The 14,621-nt window shown below is 36.7% G+C and overlaps 1 protein-coding gene across 1 annotated transcript in view; it reads left to right on the top strand.

The window, feature by feature from the left end:
* Positions 1 to 14,621, top strand: part of GTDC1 (glycosyltransferase like domain containing 1) — a 346,643-nt gene that overhangs the window by 318,098 nt on the left and 13,924 nt on the right. Inside the window, 1 exon segment of the mRNA XM_081051844.1 lies at positions 4,754 to 4,863. Within this exon segment, the coding sequence (XP_080907970.1) occupies positions 4,754 to 4,863 (110 nt within the window).

Raw genomic sequence — 14,621 nt, 5'->3', positions numbered from 1 at the left:
AGATATTGACAAACACAAGAAATGTGTGCCACTACTTGGCAAGGCACTGGGTACTTAATAGTGAACAAACCAGACATCATTTATCTTTCCCTCATGGAGCTGTCAATCCAGAGTGATGTGCTGCTGGGAAAGCTATAGCATCTGTAAAGAGCCAGGTTTCTGCCAAGGTAAGGCAAGTAAATAGATCAAAGAGATTGCATTCAGTAAGTACAAAGTTATATGGGAAAATAGGAAAGGGTAACTGTTGAGTACAAGTGACAAGTATGGAGAACTTAGCAATCTTCAATAAATATTTACTGACTGAATGTTAAGTGAGGAATAAGAAGAAATTTAGCTCTAAAAAACTAAATGGGAAAGGCAACAGAGAGAGAACAGATATAGGAAGAAAAACACATGGAAACAGTTTATGCTTTTCAAACGTTCTGAATAATATTTGGGAATAAAAGCTGTTCTTGCTATATCTGCTGCTTCCAGTAAGCCTGAAATATTTCTGCGCTGGTCTCTTCTACCATACTCGGGCTGTGGAGGAAGGAGTTCCCAGCCAGACTCTTTCATTCTTACCTAGTCAAGAATGTAGGAATTGCCAGGAAGCTTGGACTCTGACTCATCTTCTAGAATGTTTTATGATGAATGAAGTTTGCTTGATGGGCAGCTGTCAAATGTAGGGGGTCAGGGGAAATGAGGAATTATGCTACTATAAATACTGAAAGTTTTACAGAATTATGCAAACATCCTATGAGTATGAAATTTGAATTTATGTTTAACATAAATTTATATAAAAAGTGTTAAAAAGTGACAGAAAATGTGAAGAAAAGAAACATTGATAATGCAACCTCTAGAGATAAACCATGTTAACATTTTGGTATAGTTCATCCCAAACATTTTTCTAGGCACACACATTCATTTGTCTCACAAAACAGATCATATAATACATAATATTCTGTCACCGCCCTTTTACTAAACAGTATTTCTTGAATATCTTTTTATGTCAAGAAATACCCTTCTACAATATTATTCTTAACGGTTGCATAGTATGGCATCGTATGTATGTGTCAAGATATGTTTCCTTATCATCTCTTTAAGTTATTTACAGCTGGTTGCTATTATAAACAATGCTGTTATGAATGTACTCTGAATGAATTTCTGTGCACCTCTTTATTTTACATAGTAACTTTTTTTTTATTGGGGTGACAATTGTTAATGAAATTACATAATTTCAGGTGTACAATTCTGTATTACATCATCTATAAATCCCATTGTGTGTTCACCACCCAGAGTCAGTTCTCCTTCCATCACCATATATTTAATCCCCCTTACCCTCATCTCCCACCCCCCACCCCCCTTACCCTCTGGTAACCACTAAACTATTGTCTGTGTCTATGAGTTTTTGTTTCTCATTTGTTTGTCTTGTTCTTTTGTTGTTTTTGGTTTATATACCACATATCAGTGAAATCATAGGGTTATCTGCTTTTTCTGTCTGACTTATTTCGCTTACCAGAGTAACTTTTTGAAATTAGAATTACTGGGGCAAAATTATACACATTTTAAGGTTTATTATGTACATTACCAAATTGCCCTCTAAAATATTATTTCAGTCTACATTCCTACCAGCAATGCATGAGAGCAGAAGAGTATTTAGGGAGCCCCTAAGTCTACCAGTGTGGTTATAGAGAATGGAATATATTATGAAATGTGTGTTTAATCTTGACAGCTGTTGGCAGACCGAGCACTAAATATGTTATTTTTAAGTCTTCCATCTTATATTTAATGCTTTATGCTAAAATCATAAATATGAGAGCTTCACATTAGATTTCTTAGAAAGGAATTTAAGACAGATTCACATATTCTGCTAAATGGGTTCATTAATATCATGGATACTGGCATAAGCTCTATGGATGATACCTAAAAAGAGTTCTTGGCTCGACAGAAAATACTGAGCTTTGCCACGGACATATCCATGCCTTGATACATGGCTGTGGCTAAACACTTGTGCACATATTTAATGGTTTTGCTGAATGCTAGACAATTTCCCATTTTTCTAAAGAGAAAACTGAGAACATTTTTCGGCTAAATTGACTATGTTAACTTTGCGGGACATAGAAGAAATAGTCAGGTGTCTACTTAAAATATGCAGCCTACCAATCTAGAAATAAATAATATTGTAAAGCACATAGCATGTAGAATGTTTTTGGAAGCATTGCTCTTTTCCCACCCTTATATTTCATCAAGCAGCTTTAATCCAACGTCCCTTCCCATGGAATCTTGACTTCGGAATGTTGCCACCTTTTCAGGCACCTGGCATTTTTCCATCACCTGTCATCTGGAATTCAGTCTGAGTGGTTTGAGGTGCAAGACTTGTGAAACTGTGTATCGTGGCATCACTGGAAATCTTTTCCCCATCTGTAAAAACCCACTTACTACTAATGATCTCCAGTAACCATGATTACCTTTTTTAGTGATATTTAAAATACTTGTTTTCAACAACATCCAGCACTTTGAATTGTTAGGTCATGTCTTCCAAAATAACTACCTCAGTATTAAATTAATTTGCTTCCATTTTTACCAATCCTATCCAGTGAATGACTACGGAAACCATCTAAAACTCTCATCAGTGCATGCTGTTTTAGGTTAAAGCAACTTCCCTAAACAGTACTTTTTTCAAAATAAAGTAATTGAGAGAGTACCTAGCATTATGAGAGACATCATAATGACTTTAGTATAAAATGTCTCCTTTTCTCAGGATAATTTTGGGGACTAAAAAATCTCACCTTATATTTGTCCATGTATTACAGTTTAAACAAAAAGAGGAGGTTCGTAGAAATATCTTTTGTGTTCTTATGCAAAGTGACTATTGAATATGAAAGCTTTCGTCCACCTATAAAAATATCTAAAAACCACCGTAGGACTGTAATGCATATATCTTATATAGAAACTGGAAATAAAGGTGCGTAAAGCCTACTGCTTTGAAAATACATTGGGATTTTTAAGAACTACAGCTTCTACCCGATTAAACCTCCTCCCAACCCGCATCTATTTTTACCTTCATACAAAACAAACAAACAAAAACCAGCAGGAAATATTTAGAATAGATATTCCTTTGGGGATCCATAACCAAAATTTTTGAAAGTCAAAGGGAAAAATTATTTAAACATGCATGGCTACATTTCCCTATAGTGTTACTCCCTCTTTAAGATATATTGTTTCCATTCTTTTCATTCAAGTATCTCCAAGCAAATCAGACTAAAAGAACATATTACAGAAAAGTGGCAGCTATTTGATTAATACCGTTGGAGATAGCATATGGCATAGTCTTTACTTTCAAATTCTTCTGAGCCTTTGTTCTTGCCTGCAGCAGTGGTGTATGTGAGAACTATCCAAAAACTTTCCCATGGTACATGTATGTAATCCGCATCATCTTAAAAAGGGATGAGCACTTTTCCATTGCATTCTTTATTATTTGAAATAAAGCAAACAGAGGTATAGAGTTTAAAATAGTTGCTGAATTCTAATTCTGTAAGAATTTACAATTTCTTGAGATTAGAAATGCCACTTTAAAATATTAATCAGAAGATGCATTTGTTTTAATTCTTGATACTGAAAATATTGACTGAATTGTGAATTAACACATTTAGGGTTGCAGATGTCATTTTTCATGAGATTTCCTGAATGATGTAATTTTCATATTTCATATAGCAGTTTGATCAATTTACAGATTTATTTTACATAATTAGTTGGTAAATGAGGAATTCAATTGCTGATATATAACTATTTCTCTGTAATATATAAAATGATTTAAAATTCTGAATTATAAATAAAAAACAAATATTTTTCAAGACATCTGGTCCACATCTGTCTGAAATAAGATAATTTAAAACAGTGTAATTAAATGCAAGAAATACTGGAATATTCACACCTTAGAATGTAAAAAAATAACTCATTCCATTTTAATGTGATTTCTTAAATTGGTGAATTTTTTAAAAATTTAATGTCCTTTAGCATCTCATTCTGTCATTACAAAGAAGACTGACAAGCTAAATAAACAAAAATAATCCATGTTTTTCAAAGCGTCTACTAATTATCTGTATTACTACGATTCTTTTATATGTCAACTAACCTCCACTCCTAAGTTAATACTCAGTGGACTTTGACTCAGGCCTACCCCTTCTTGATGTAGTTATAATTCTCCATTCAAGTATTTTACATCCGAGATTAGTGAGAGAGTCTGTGCTCTCACTCCCTAAATTGTGTGTTCCTTGTGGACGCAAAGGGGCTCCGTAAATGTGAGAGGAAGGTATTCACACTCGTGGAAATGAAAAAAGCATCTTTGGTATAGTCTCATGATTAACAGAGAATCATCCCATGAAGACTGGTCTTTTCTTTTGTTAAAAACCTGTGTTAAGTGAAAAATTAACCATCTTAGGAAAAAGGAAAATACACTAGACTTTCTAGTCTAACCATAAAAAACTGTAAAAAAACATAATAGATTTCTCCTTTAATGTTTTTGGCTGCAGAGCCTTAAGACTTCAATAGGACTGGATTTTGATTCCTGACAGATAAATTATATTTATGAAAAAAGGAACAACTCAATGCTGATGCTACAATAGAAGGGGTAGGGGGATTCTCTGCTTGCATGTCTGTGGCTCTCCTAACTAAAATAGACCATGAAAGGAATTGATGCTGTAAAAAGTGGAAACACTTCTCCTAACGCATGCTGTAAGATATCACAAGTTATATTTTTTGTGTTTATTTCCAGGGAACATGATAAAGATCCAGAGAGTTTTTTTAAGGTATTAATGCATCTTAAGGACTTAAGACTCAATTTCCATGTATCTGTCCTTGGAGAAACCTTCACAGATATCCCAGGTATCTATTTTGAATTTTTGAATGTGTATTTTTATAGATGATGTAAGCTTTACAACTTAAGTATTAATTTTCATGTTTCCCTTTGTTCGAATAATCAACATGAGCACTGTTAACAAAAACATTATACAATAGCATTAAAGTGGGATTCAATTAAAAAAATACTTCAGTAAGCATTCTTTGACTTAAGTTGAGAACGTGAAGTCATCTCTTTTATCAAATATACTTTATACAGTGCATCTTGATGTAAATAAAATATATTGCTTTAAACATCTTAACACTTAAGGAAAGTGGGAATTTGTAATTGGATATATACAACCTCTCACCTCTGGGGTCCCTGGCTTGGATCCTACCCACACTGGTAATGGCTGAAATGCATTACCATCCGTTAGGTGGCCTGTGTAAAGCATTTTGGTGTCAAACTTGTAATATGGAGTAGACCACAACCCGTATCATAGTTATCATTGGTCCATCCCTTTTTATTGAACTTGAGAAAGCTAGCAGAAATCCTCAGTGCTTAAGTGTTCATACTTTTTAAGCTTTGGGTGTTCAGCATTTTGTTTTTAACTTCAAATACACAGACAACAAAAGTTCAGAAATGACGTCTGCTATCGTGCATTATGACTTTTAGAGACCACTTAAAATTTACCCTCACTTAGCAAGTACTTCTTGATTCTGGTTCAATGCTGAGAACTACACCCAGCCTGTGCCCCAGTAGTCTCATCTGATTTGGCTCATCTTCTGCTCTGAGCGCTTATGGATACCAGCCTTTCTTCATTTCCTCTAAGGTTCCAGGCAGGTTCTTTAGATCTTTGGACATTGGCCTGTTTGTTTCTCTTTTATCCTTTTCTTCTTAGCTCAGGGGCATTTTCTTTCAGTATGTTCTCACAGCACCCTATACTTTCATTCCGTGATGCTTACCTCAGTTTCTAATCATGTGTACTTTTTTTTTTATCTCATCCCCTCGCCCTCTCAAACACACACATGCACGCACACACTAGAATGTTGGTGCTTTGAGAAACCGGGATTATATCTATCTTATTCTTCACTGTACCCCAAAGCCAAGTGCAGTGCCTACCTGACACAGTGCTGGAACTCAATGAATATTGTATGGTAAGGATAAGGTAAACTCCCTGTCTTCAAGCAATTTATAGTTTCGTTGAGGAGGGAACACGTGTACATAAGCACAGGAAACAGAAAATGAAACACAAGATAATATAGTTATATATTAGTACTGACATATGTGGCTTAGAGTGGAGCGTTTACTGAAGACTTAGCACTTGCATAGCAAAAGGATTAGGATACTCCCAAAGCGGAAACATGGCCAAAGCATATAGAAGCAAATGTGTCAGACATTGTATTTTAAACGAGAGAACAATTTCAGTAATTAGTGTTATGAGGTCACTAGTGTAAGCAGAATAGGAGATTCCGCCCACAGACCTGAATAGGTAAGTAATAGGTACCATACATAGGTAGGGTAGGACCAAAGTATGGAGAGGCTTGGTAGCCAAAGTAGATTAGGTAAAGCTAAAAACTAAGGAGCCTAGATCTTGGACAGGGAAAAAATATGATAAGACTTGTACTTTAGGAAGGTTTATCTTGCAATGATATGGAGGCAGAATCTCAGTAAGACTCTACAGTGGGGACCCAGATGTGGTCTGTGAGGTAGCGGCTGAAAGATTAGTGACAGGGCACTGTGAGAGAGAGATCTCAGGGAAACACAGAAAAGAATTTGGTAGATCGATGGCTGTAGAGAAAGAAGGAAGATAAAAATCAGCTCATTTGCAAAGCTGCTGAGTTCAGTTTTGTTTGTGCCAGTTTTGAGGTGTTAATGCATGGACAGAGAAGAGTGGCTGGAAGGTAGCCCTTAGCAGAGGCTCCTTAGCCAATTTTATTGTTGGGTAGTGTTAGGCCACCACTGCAAAGAATACCAGGATTTTACTCAAAGGGTCAGCCGTGTTTTTGAGTTCACAGTCTCCCTCCCACACATTGAGCTATTTAGTGCATGTGGAGTGGGGAGCAGTTAGGAACCCAAGTACGGAGTGCCTAGGAATTACAGGCCCAATCTTATTACTCACTTTGGCTTCACTTCAACACATACTTTTACTGAGTACTATGGAAAGGGGATTCCACAGTGAACAGGACTCAGTCTCCACCCTCAGGGAGCTCAGCCATGGGGAGACATTTATATATAATTAACAGGTACCTAGGATGCTGTGAAATAATTATGGAATATGGGGGAAACCCATAAGAAGGGGTGTCATATTATCAATGTACATGCTTCTTTTACTTCCCAGTCTCACCAGAGCTTCTTTATGCTTTAGCCTCTGGTCCAGCTCTGTCATTTCAAATGTGAATTGACTCTTTTTTTATGGCTACAATACCTCATCTTGCACATAGAAGTTGTAGAAAGGTGAATGAGCCTGACAACTTTCCAGGTTATGCTCCTAGAAAGCCACTTTGCCAGTCTTTACTCCAGAGGTTTCCTAGCAGGCTATTCTGTGTAACTTCAGCCATTCTTATCCCCATTCTGGTTTATTTAACTAACACTGTATTCCAGGCATTGTCCTAAGCCTTCTTCTAAGCATTGTTCTCGATTATTCTCAGGTGAGGAAATTGAGACAGAGAAATTAAATAAGGTTACACAGCTAGGTAGTACTTCAACCACTATTGTAGAATAATGCAATTTATATGCCATATCAGGTATATAGAAATCTACCTTGAAACAATTTCCAAATACTAGAGAGATAGTGAATGAGAATAGAAAACCCTAAGACTTAAGGAAGTTCTAAGTAGTTTTATATTACATTTCCTGTTTTAATATAGGTCACCGTGATTTAACATAAACCTATTTTTCAATCTTTTTCTTGTCTTTCAGCCCTTTCGAATCAGTCAGAATTAGCTAAGTTATGCTAAGCTAACAGATGACCTTAAAATCTTAGTGGCTTAAAACATGGAAGATTTCTCATTCATGCTATATGTTTATTGCATGGTTACTCAGGGACCCAAGCTTACAGAGAGACCTCAGCTAGTCTCATCTCAAACATTGCCAGTTACCATGCCAAATGAAAGAAAAAGCTAGGAAGTTCTCCCCCTATCAATTCAGTGCTCTGGCCTAAAAGTAGCATGGGGTTCCACTAAACTCATTGGCCAGAACTTGTTGCAAGGTGCTGTCCAACCATAAGGGGCGGCCAGAAAATGCAACCCTGCTTTGAGCCCAGAATTTAGGGGAGCAGAAATATTTGGAGAACTGCACCATTGACCACCATAGCTCTTTAATATGCATCGTGGATCTGCAGGTCATTACAGAAAAAAAAACCAAGCCTATGCAAAATGTCTGAGACAGTCTAGCCTGGTTGACTAAAGAAGTCTTAACAAATATTAAAGTATGGCCTGCAGTCTTCTTGCTAGAGACAACCAAGCTGATGTCTGTCTGAAGACATATCTAGCAACCATGTCCTATAAGGAAGAGCAGACATGAAGTTAAGTTGGTTTCTGTGAGAATGGAGTTAATTATCACTTACAGGTGAACTGATATTTCGGAAAGTTTATAATGTCAGTCAGAAGTGGTTTTGCCCTCCACCCCAAGGGAACATTTGGCAATATCAAAAGACATTTTGGTTGTTATAATTGTTGGGGGGAGGGTGCTACTGGCACCTCATGGGTAGAGGACAGGGATACTGGTAAACATCCTACAATACACAGGACAGCCCCTCATAACAAAGAAATGTACAACATAAAATGTCCATAGTGCCAAGAATGAGGAATTTTGATTAATGGAAATTGAAGTCAAAAGATCAGGTTTGGGACAGGGTCCTTTAGCTTTCTAGGTTGACCTCAGTCAATCCATGTGTACAATACAAAGGAGGAGATGGGGAAGAGAAATACCAATAAGAAAACTACCTGCCTTATCCACTTCAGTGATTTATAATGAAGATTTCTGCACAATTAGATAATTTGGGGCAAAGTGCTTTCTAAACTACTACGCAGATTTTATTATAAAATTATGTACTTCACTCAGAGTTTGCATATGGACTGAGTCTTGAATGCGTTTTGGATCCAAAGAGGATATTAACAATGCTGAACCTTAAAAGTTCATTCTTGCCATTATTTTAATTACTTTTTTTTTAGCTTTTTATTTTTTTATTAGTTTCAGGTGCACAAGACAAGGTAATACTTAGACGTTCATCATTTATATCCCTCACACTGTGGACCCCCCGCCCCCATCCCCCCATTTTAATTACTTTTAATCCGTAAAATTGGAAGGTCATTCTGCTACATAAAGCATCCTTAGACTCCATGTTACAAATGAGCCAAAAAGCTGAGATGCTCCTAAATGCAAATATTTCAGTTTTGGCCAGTTCTCACAACAGGGTCACATTGTTAGCCCTTGAGATGGTTCTTTAAAAAAAAAAAAAATGCTTAAGATATCAAATCAATGGAATGTGTTTGTATACTTAATAATTTCCCACAAATGATAATTCTAAACAAAATTTTTTTTTTTCTATAAAGAGCCAAAAACCTTACATCAGGATTCTTTCCTACTGCAGACATGGTGGGAGAAGCAGTTTTCGCTTTAGGCATTGAGGGGGGGTGGGGGGGATAGAAAGGTTGCAAGGGAAGTAAAAGCCTGAACTACAGTTTTGGCAGACAGGACTCTTTCTGATTCACCTTTAATTTGAGGTTAAGAACAGTATGTGGAGGGCTTCTGGTTAGTATCTGGCGTGACAATGGTTGTTACTGTGATCTTGGCATACTCCTGATCCTTAACTCTAGAGTCAAATGTTGGATAATTATATAACATTTTCCTTTCCTCCCATCTCCCTTTTCACTCAGCTCCCAGCTACAATCTCATTTTCAGCAGAGCAGCTTCACTAAGGAAAAAATAATAGAAAGGTTCTAGGAACCCAAAGAACTTAAATCACATTAACATAAAAGTATACATTTTTGCTACAAGGGGAGCCCAGCAGACGGAAAGCCATTAAAATATTAATCAATGTTGAATTATAAGATGGTTATATATGAAATGAAATAAGTAAGATTGAATAAACTCATTCTCTCTAAACCATACCATTCCCCAAACCTATTCCTTATCTTTTAATTTTTTTCTTAATGTTATTGCTGTCTACTCCTTCCCCTTACATAGTAGTGTTTCCTGAGCTCCTTTTATGGTCTGGAACCATATTGTGGATACCAAAAAGAGAAGACTATGGTTCTTCCCCTCTAGAATGTTCCTCTCTGGGAAGCAAAAAATGTTTTTATAATTACATTTTATTATACCATACATTCCCTTGTTTATATTGTAACAATTTCATTAATTTTGAATACATTATTTCACAACCCTTACTATAATCTAGTCACTAAATAATCAAACAAGTATTAACATCCCCAGTGTATAGCTGAGGAAAATGATTTATATGGGTTCCATTTAAGTAGCATGGACTTGAAGTAGTCTGTCAGTAAACAAAGCCACCTACACATTATTCTTAGAAATAGACATGTAGTCACTTTTCCAAGAATATGATTGGTGAAGTCAGTTTCCCAAGAATCTGATTTAAATCTGTAGTTTTCTGTCTCCCAGTCCTTTGCTGTAGAAAACAACAAAGTATAATGGCAAATTAAGGAAGATTTGAATAAATGTAGACATATTTGCTCCTGACAGTAAAGAATAAATACTATAATAGAAATGACAATATCTCTTAAGATAATTTATGAATTTAACAAGATTCCAATTAAGATGCCAGAATATTACTTTATGTATCTGCACAGATTAGTTCTAAAATTCATGCAAAATAAATAAATGGAAGAATATCAAACAAATCACTCACAAAAGAAGAATGAAGAAAAATATGTCCTATAGATTCAAAACATGTATAAAGTGATAACTTTTAAAAGAGTATTTTACAGATTCAAAAACATGAAAGTGGAAAAATGGACAAAAAGAGAATTCAGAAATAAACCCAACTTGTGTATAAATTTAACATCCAACAAACTTAGGATAACCAAACTTAATATACTTATTATCCCAGCTCTAAAATATAATATGTTTTAATGAAAATAAGACACAGAGTAAAATAACTTGTATGCAATAAACAAAACAAAAAATTCATATAAGAAATTAAGAATATATTTTAAATATATATTACAGACAAAGGCTTGCAGAACATCAGCATATTATAAGTACAACAACTTACTGAACTCTTGCTCTGCGCCAAGCACCAGGGTAGGCCTTTGACTCTGCTATCTCATTTTATATCACAACTGTCCTCCCAGTAGGTACAATTACTCTCTTCTATGTATGGACAAAGAGACTAAGGCTTAAGTTAAATAACTTGCCCAAGGTCCCACAGCTAATAAACAACAGAGGTGGTGATACCTGAAGATATAAATACTAAATCAAATTTTAGGGGGGAAAAAATCTTTAATTTTGCCAGTAATGAAACAAGTGCAAATACAAAGAATGTATCAGAGAGCAGTTGCATTGACCAAAGCAATAAAAGTAAAGGCATATCCTAAGACTGCCTATGAGGAAACATCTGTCTGTGCGGTGACAGCAATGTAAATTATTTTTGTTGAACCATGTAAGTTACTATATCTTTTGTTTGACTTAAGAATTTTACATCAGAGAATGAATCCCATGGAGATAATTCCCATGCTTCGTTCTCATTTCTGTTGCGTCCTTCCCAGTTGTTGCCCTTATCTTCTGGGACCTTCAATCCTACAAAGGCTTCAGATCAGTCTCCAGGCCTCTGGACATTTTGATATTCAATTCATCCACTTACTGTTATCAGATCATCCAAGAAGAGAATTGCAGTAGTATAACAATACTAATAGAAATGGGTCTCACTGGTTTTTTCTGCAGGATGAACTTAAATTTCCTTTATAGCAAATGAGGTTCTTCAAACTCTGACCCCAACCTAATCCCTCATGATTTCCAGTTTTCTCTGCCATTTCCTGAATAATTCTGTGCATTCACCTACATTGATGTCTTGTGTTATGTGTTGCTTAACTTTTTCTCCTCGCTCTACAGCTCTACATAGCCACATGCATACCCTTTCTCCTCCTGGATATCCCAACTACAGAGATGGTTCTTGTCCTGTTATCCGCTGCCACCCCCCTACGCTTCCCCCCCAACCCCCCCCCATGCACTCGCGAACTCACACACACACACACACACACACACACACACACACACACACACACACACTTTCCCTTCCCTTCTTAATTGCTCACAGCACCCAGATTCATTCCATCAGTTAAAAAGCACATATCCCTCTGCACTGTGGTCAGTTGTCACTTGGCTGCCAGAAGGGGCCGTGCTGTAACTGAACGGAAGGCGCTTTGTGGGTAACGAGGGCAGCTGCTTAAACAGAAATCCTCCACAGGGCGAAGTAAGCGTTACTCCCAGTTAGCGGGGCAAGCTTCCCTGGCCCTGATCTCATGGGTGCCCCTGACAAGGGCGATGTTCCCATTCAATTTCTGAGAGGCTCTCGTTTCCTTTCTCAGGAAAGGTTTATTAATTCTGCCACTGCCCTTCCCTCCCAAACGCTCACGAGACTCACCAGACACAAGGAACTAGTAGTAACAACGGACTCCCATTCCTCAGTGTGCCCTGTGAGAATCCGTCTTTTTCCCCTGATCATTCCCAGACATGCCATCCTGTGGCAGGCCTAAACTTCAGGCCTGCTTCAAGTCTACTCCTGCATGTAGTTTCTGTAAGTGAAATACTAATCTTTTATACTGACACCAGAAAATTCAGAGCAACCCTTAAGGCAACATCATTTATCCATCCTACTAGGGGGAAGACCAGGAAGATAATATGTTCTGGAACACAACTCCCAAAACATCTCTCAAGAAATTGTTCTCAGAAGTTATATCTATGAAAATATTGCTGAGGAAAAATGCTCTTTCATTTTCATAAACTGTCTTCAACGTGTATAGGACATGTGCACTTGGGAAGGACACAAGGAAATTGATAAAATGAATTAAGTAATGAATGAGAAAAGGTCAAGACATTGATAGATACTAGGAAATTAGGAAGAGACCCTAATTTTAAAAGTTTGTATATGTATATATGACTGTGGGTTGATAGATAAGAGGTCTCTTAGAGTGTGGCTGTTATACATTGCTTTGGTATTTTATTTTTTTTAATTCTGATAGTTGTATATGGTCATGATTTGGATTGTGGTGTGGTCACAATAATATTTACCCCAAGAAGGGGCTATGGTGGAAGGCCTGCCTGTTTTACAAATTCGTTTTTCCTGCCATGCCTATCAGAACAGCAGTCTCTAACAAAAAGCAGCCCAACGGGGAGTGAATATCTGGAGCCCACTAGTGAACTTTTCCAGCTAGACCTCTACTCGCCTAAATTGTTACATTTGTGAAATAGAAACCATCCCAGATATATGGTGTGATGGAATGAACACTATCCTGGAATTTAGAAGGCTCGGGGTCTAGTTACAGCTCTGCCACCTAGCCATGTCACCTCTTTTAGCCTTAGCCTAATCATTCATAAAGTCATCCAAAAGAGGTTAGAACTAGAAAGGAACTTGGCGATTAGGTTCTTTTAAAATGAGGTGTGTGTCCCCATTCCAGAGGGATTTCACAGAGTGACACTTACTGAAATTTGGATTGTGAAAATAGTAAGTATAAAATCATGCACTTTCAAAACCTATTTTATTCCTCACCATTCTGATATCTATGTGCACTCCCAATCGCAACCCCCACCCTCAGGCAACTGAGAACCATTCATCTAGGCCAGTCCCAATTCTTCCAGCCACCCTCAGGAGCTGACTACTACTACTAAAGTTGCCTACTATTGCATCCTGTAAGCCTGTGACAACTTAACTTCCTAAAGATGAACTCCGTATATCTTACCTCCTGCTCTCCTGCCATTATCAACTTAAGTACAGCCTCAGTGGCCTGGATTTCTTAGTTTGCTTTATGCTGTCTTCCTAGCCTTACTTCAATCCTTCTCCATGAGTATCCTGGGCTGTAGCCTAAATTACTCAGGGTTCCCTGAAGACAGTTCACGTGTCACTACCCAGAGCCCCTTTCTCCTCCTCTACCCATCAAAGCTCAACTCATCTTCCAAGTCTCATCTCAACCACTTTCCCTGACCTCTGAAACAGAGATGATACCTCTCTTCTTTGAATCCCTGAGATTTTGTTTCTACTTAGCTATGTAGTTGCCATACTTCAATAACTGTTAGAAGTTTCTTGAGGATGGCAATTGTATCTTACACAGTTTTATATGACCCAAAGATCCTAAAGCAGCAGTATTTTCAAACTTTCAATCATGATCCTCACCAAGATAGATATTAACATTATCACCTAGTATACCCATGTGTAGGCATATTTATAACTGAAATAAAGCATTCATTACATTATACATATTCTTATTACATCTGATAAACTCTGATACCTTCTTTTTTTATTTGTTCTATTTCATTTCTTTTAATACTGATTTAAATTGATTTTACAACCCTTAGTCACAGTTGTAAACAACACCATAGCACATTGCACACAGTAGGTGTACTGTTGTATATGTTTTATTGAATTGACTGGCCTTTTGCCAAAATAATTATAGAAATATTACTGACCTGTGAATATATTTAGTCAATCCATTTTGATATATTTATTTAGATTTTAATTTCACAAAAAATCTTTTCCATTCTCAAAGTGATGCTGTTTTGTTTTTAGTTTTAGATGAGCAAACTGACCTGAAAAAGCAAATTCAGTTCCTTTTTATCCATTTTTAAC

Source organism: Rhinolophus hipposideros (assembly GCF_964194185.1).
Source record: "Rhinolophus hipposideros genome assembly, chromosome: 6".
Lineage (NCBI taxonomy): Eukaryota > Metazoa > Chordata > Mammalia > Chiroptera > Rhinolophidae > Rhinolophus > Rhinolophus hipposideros.
This window is presented reverse-complemented; position numbering and strand designations above follow the sequence as displayed.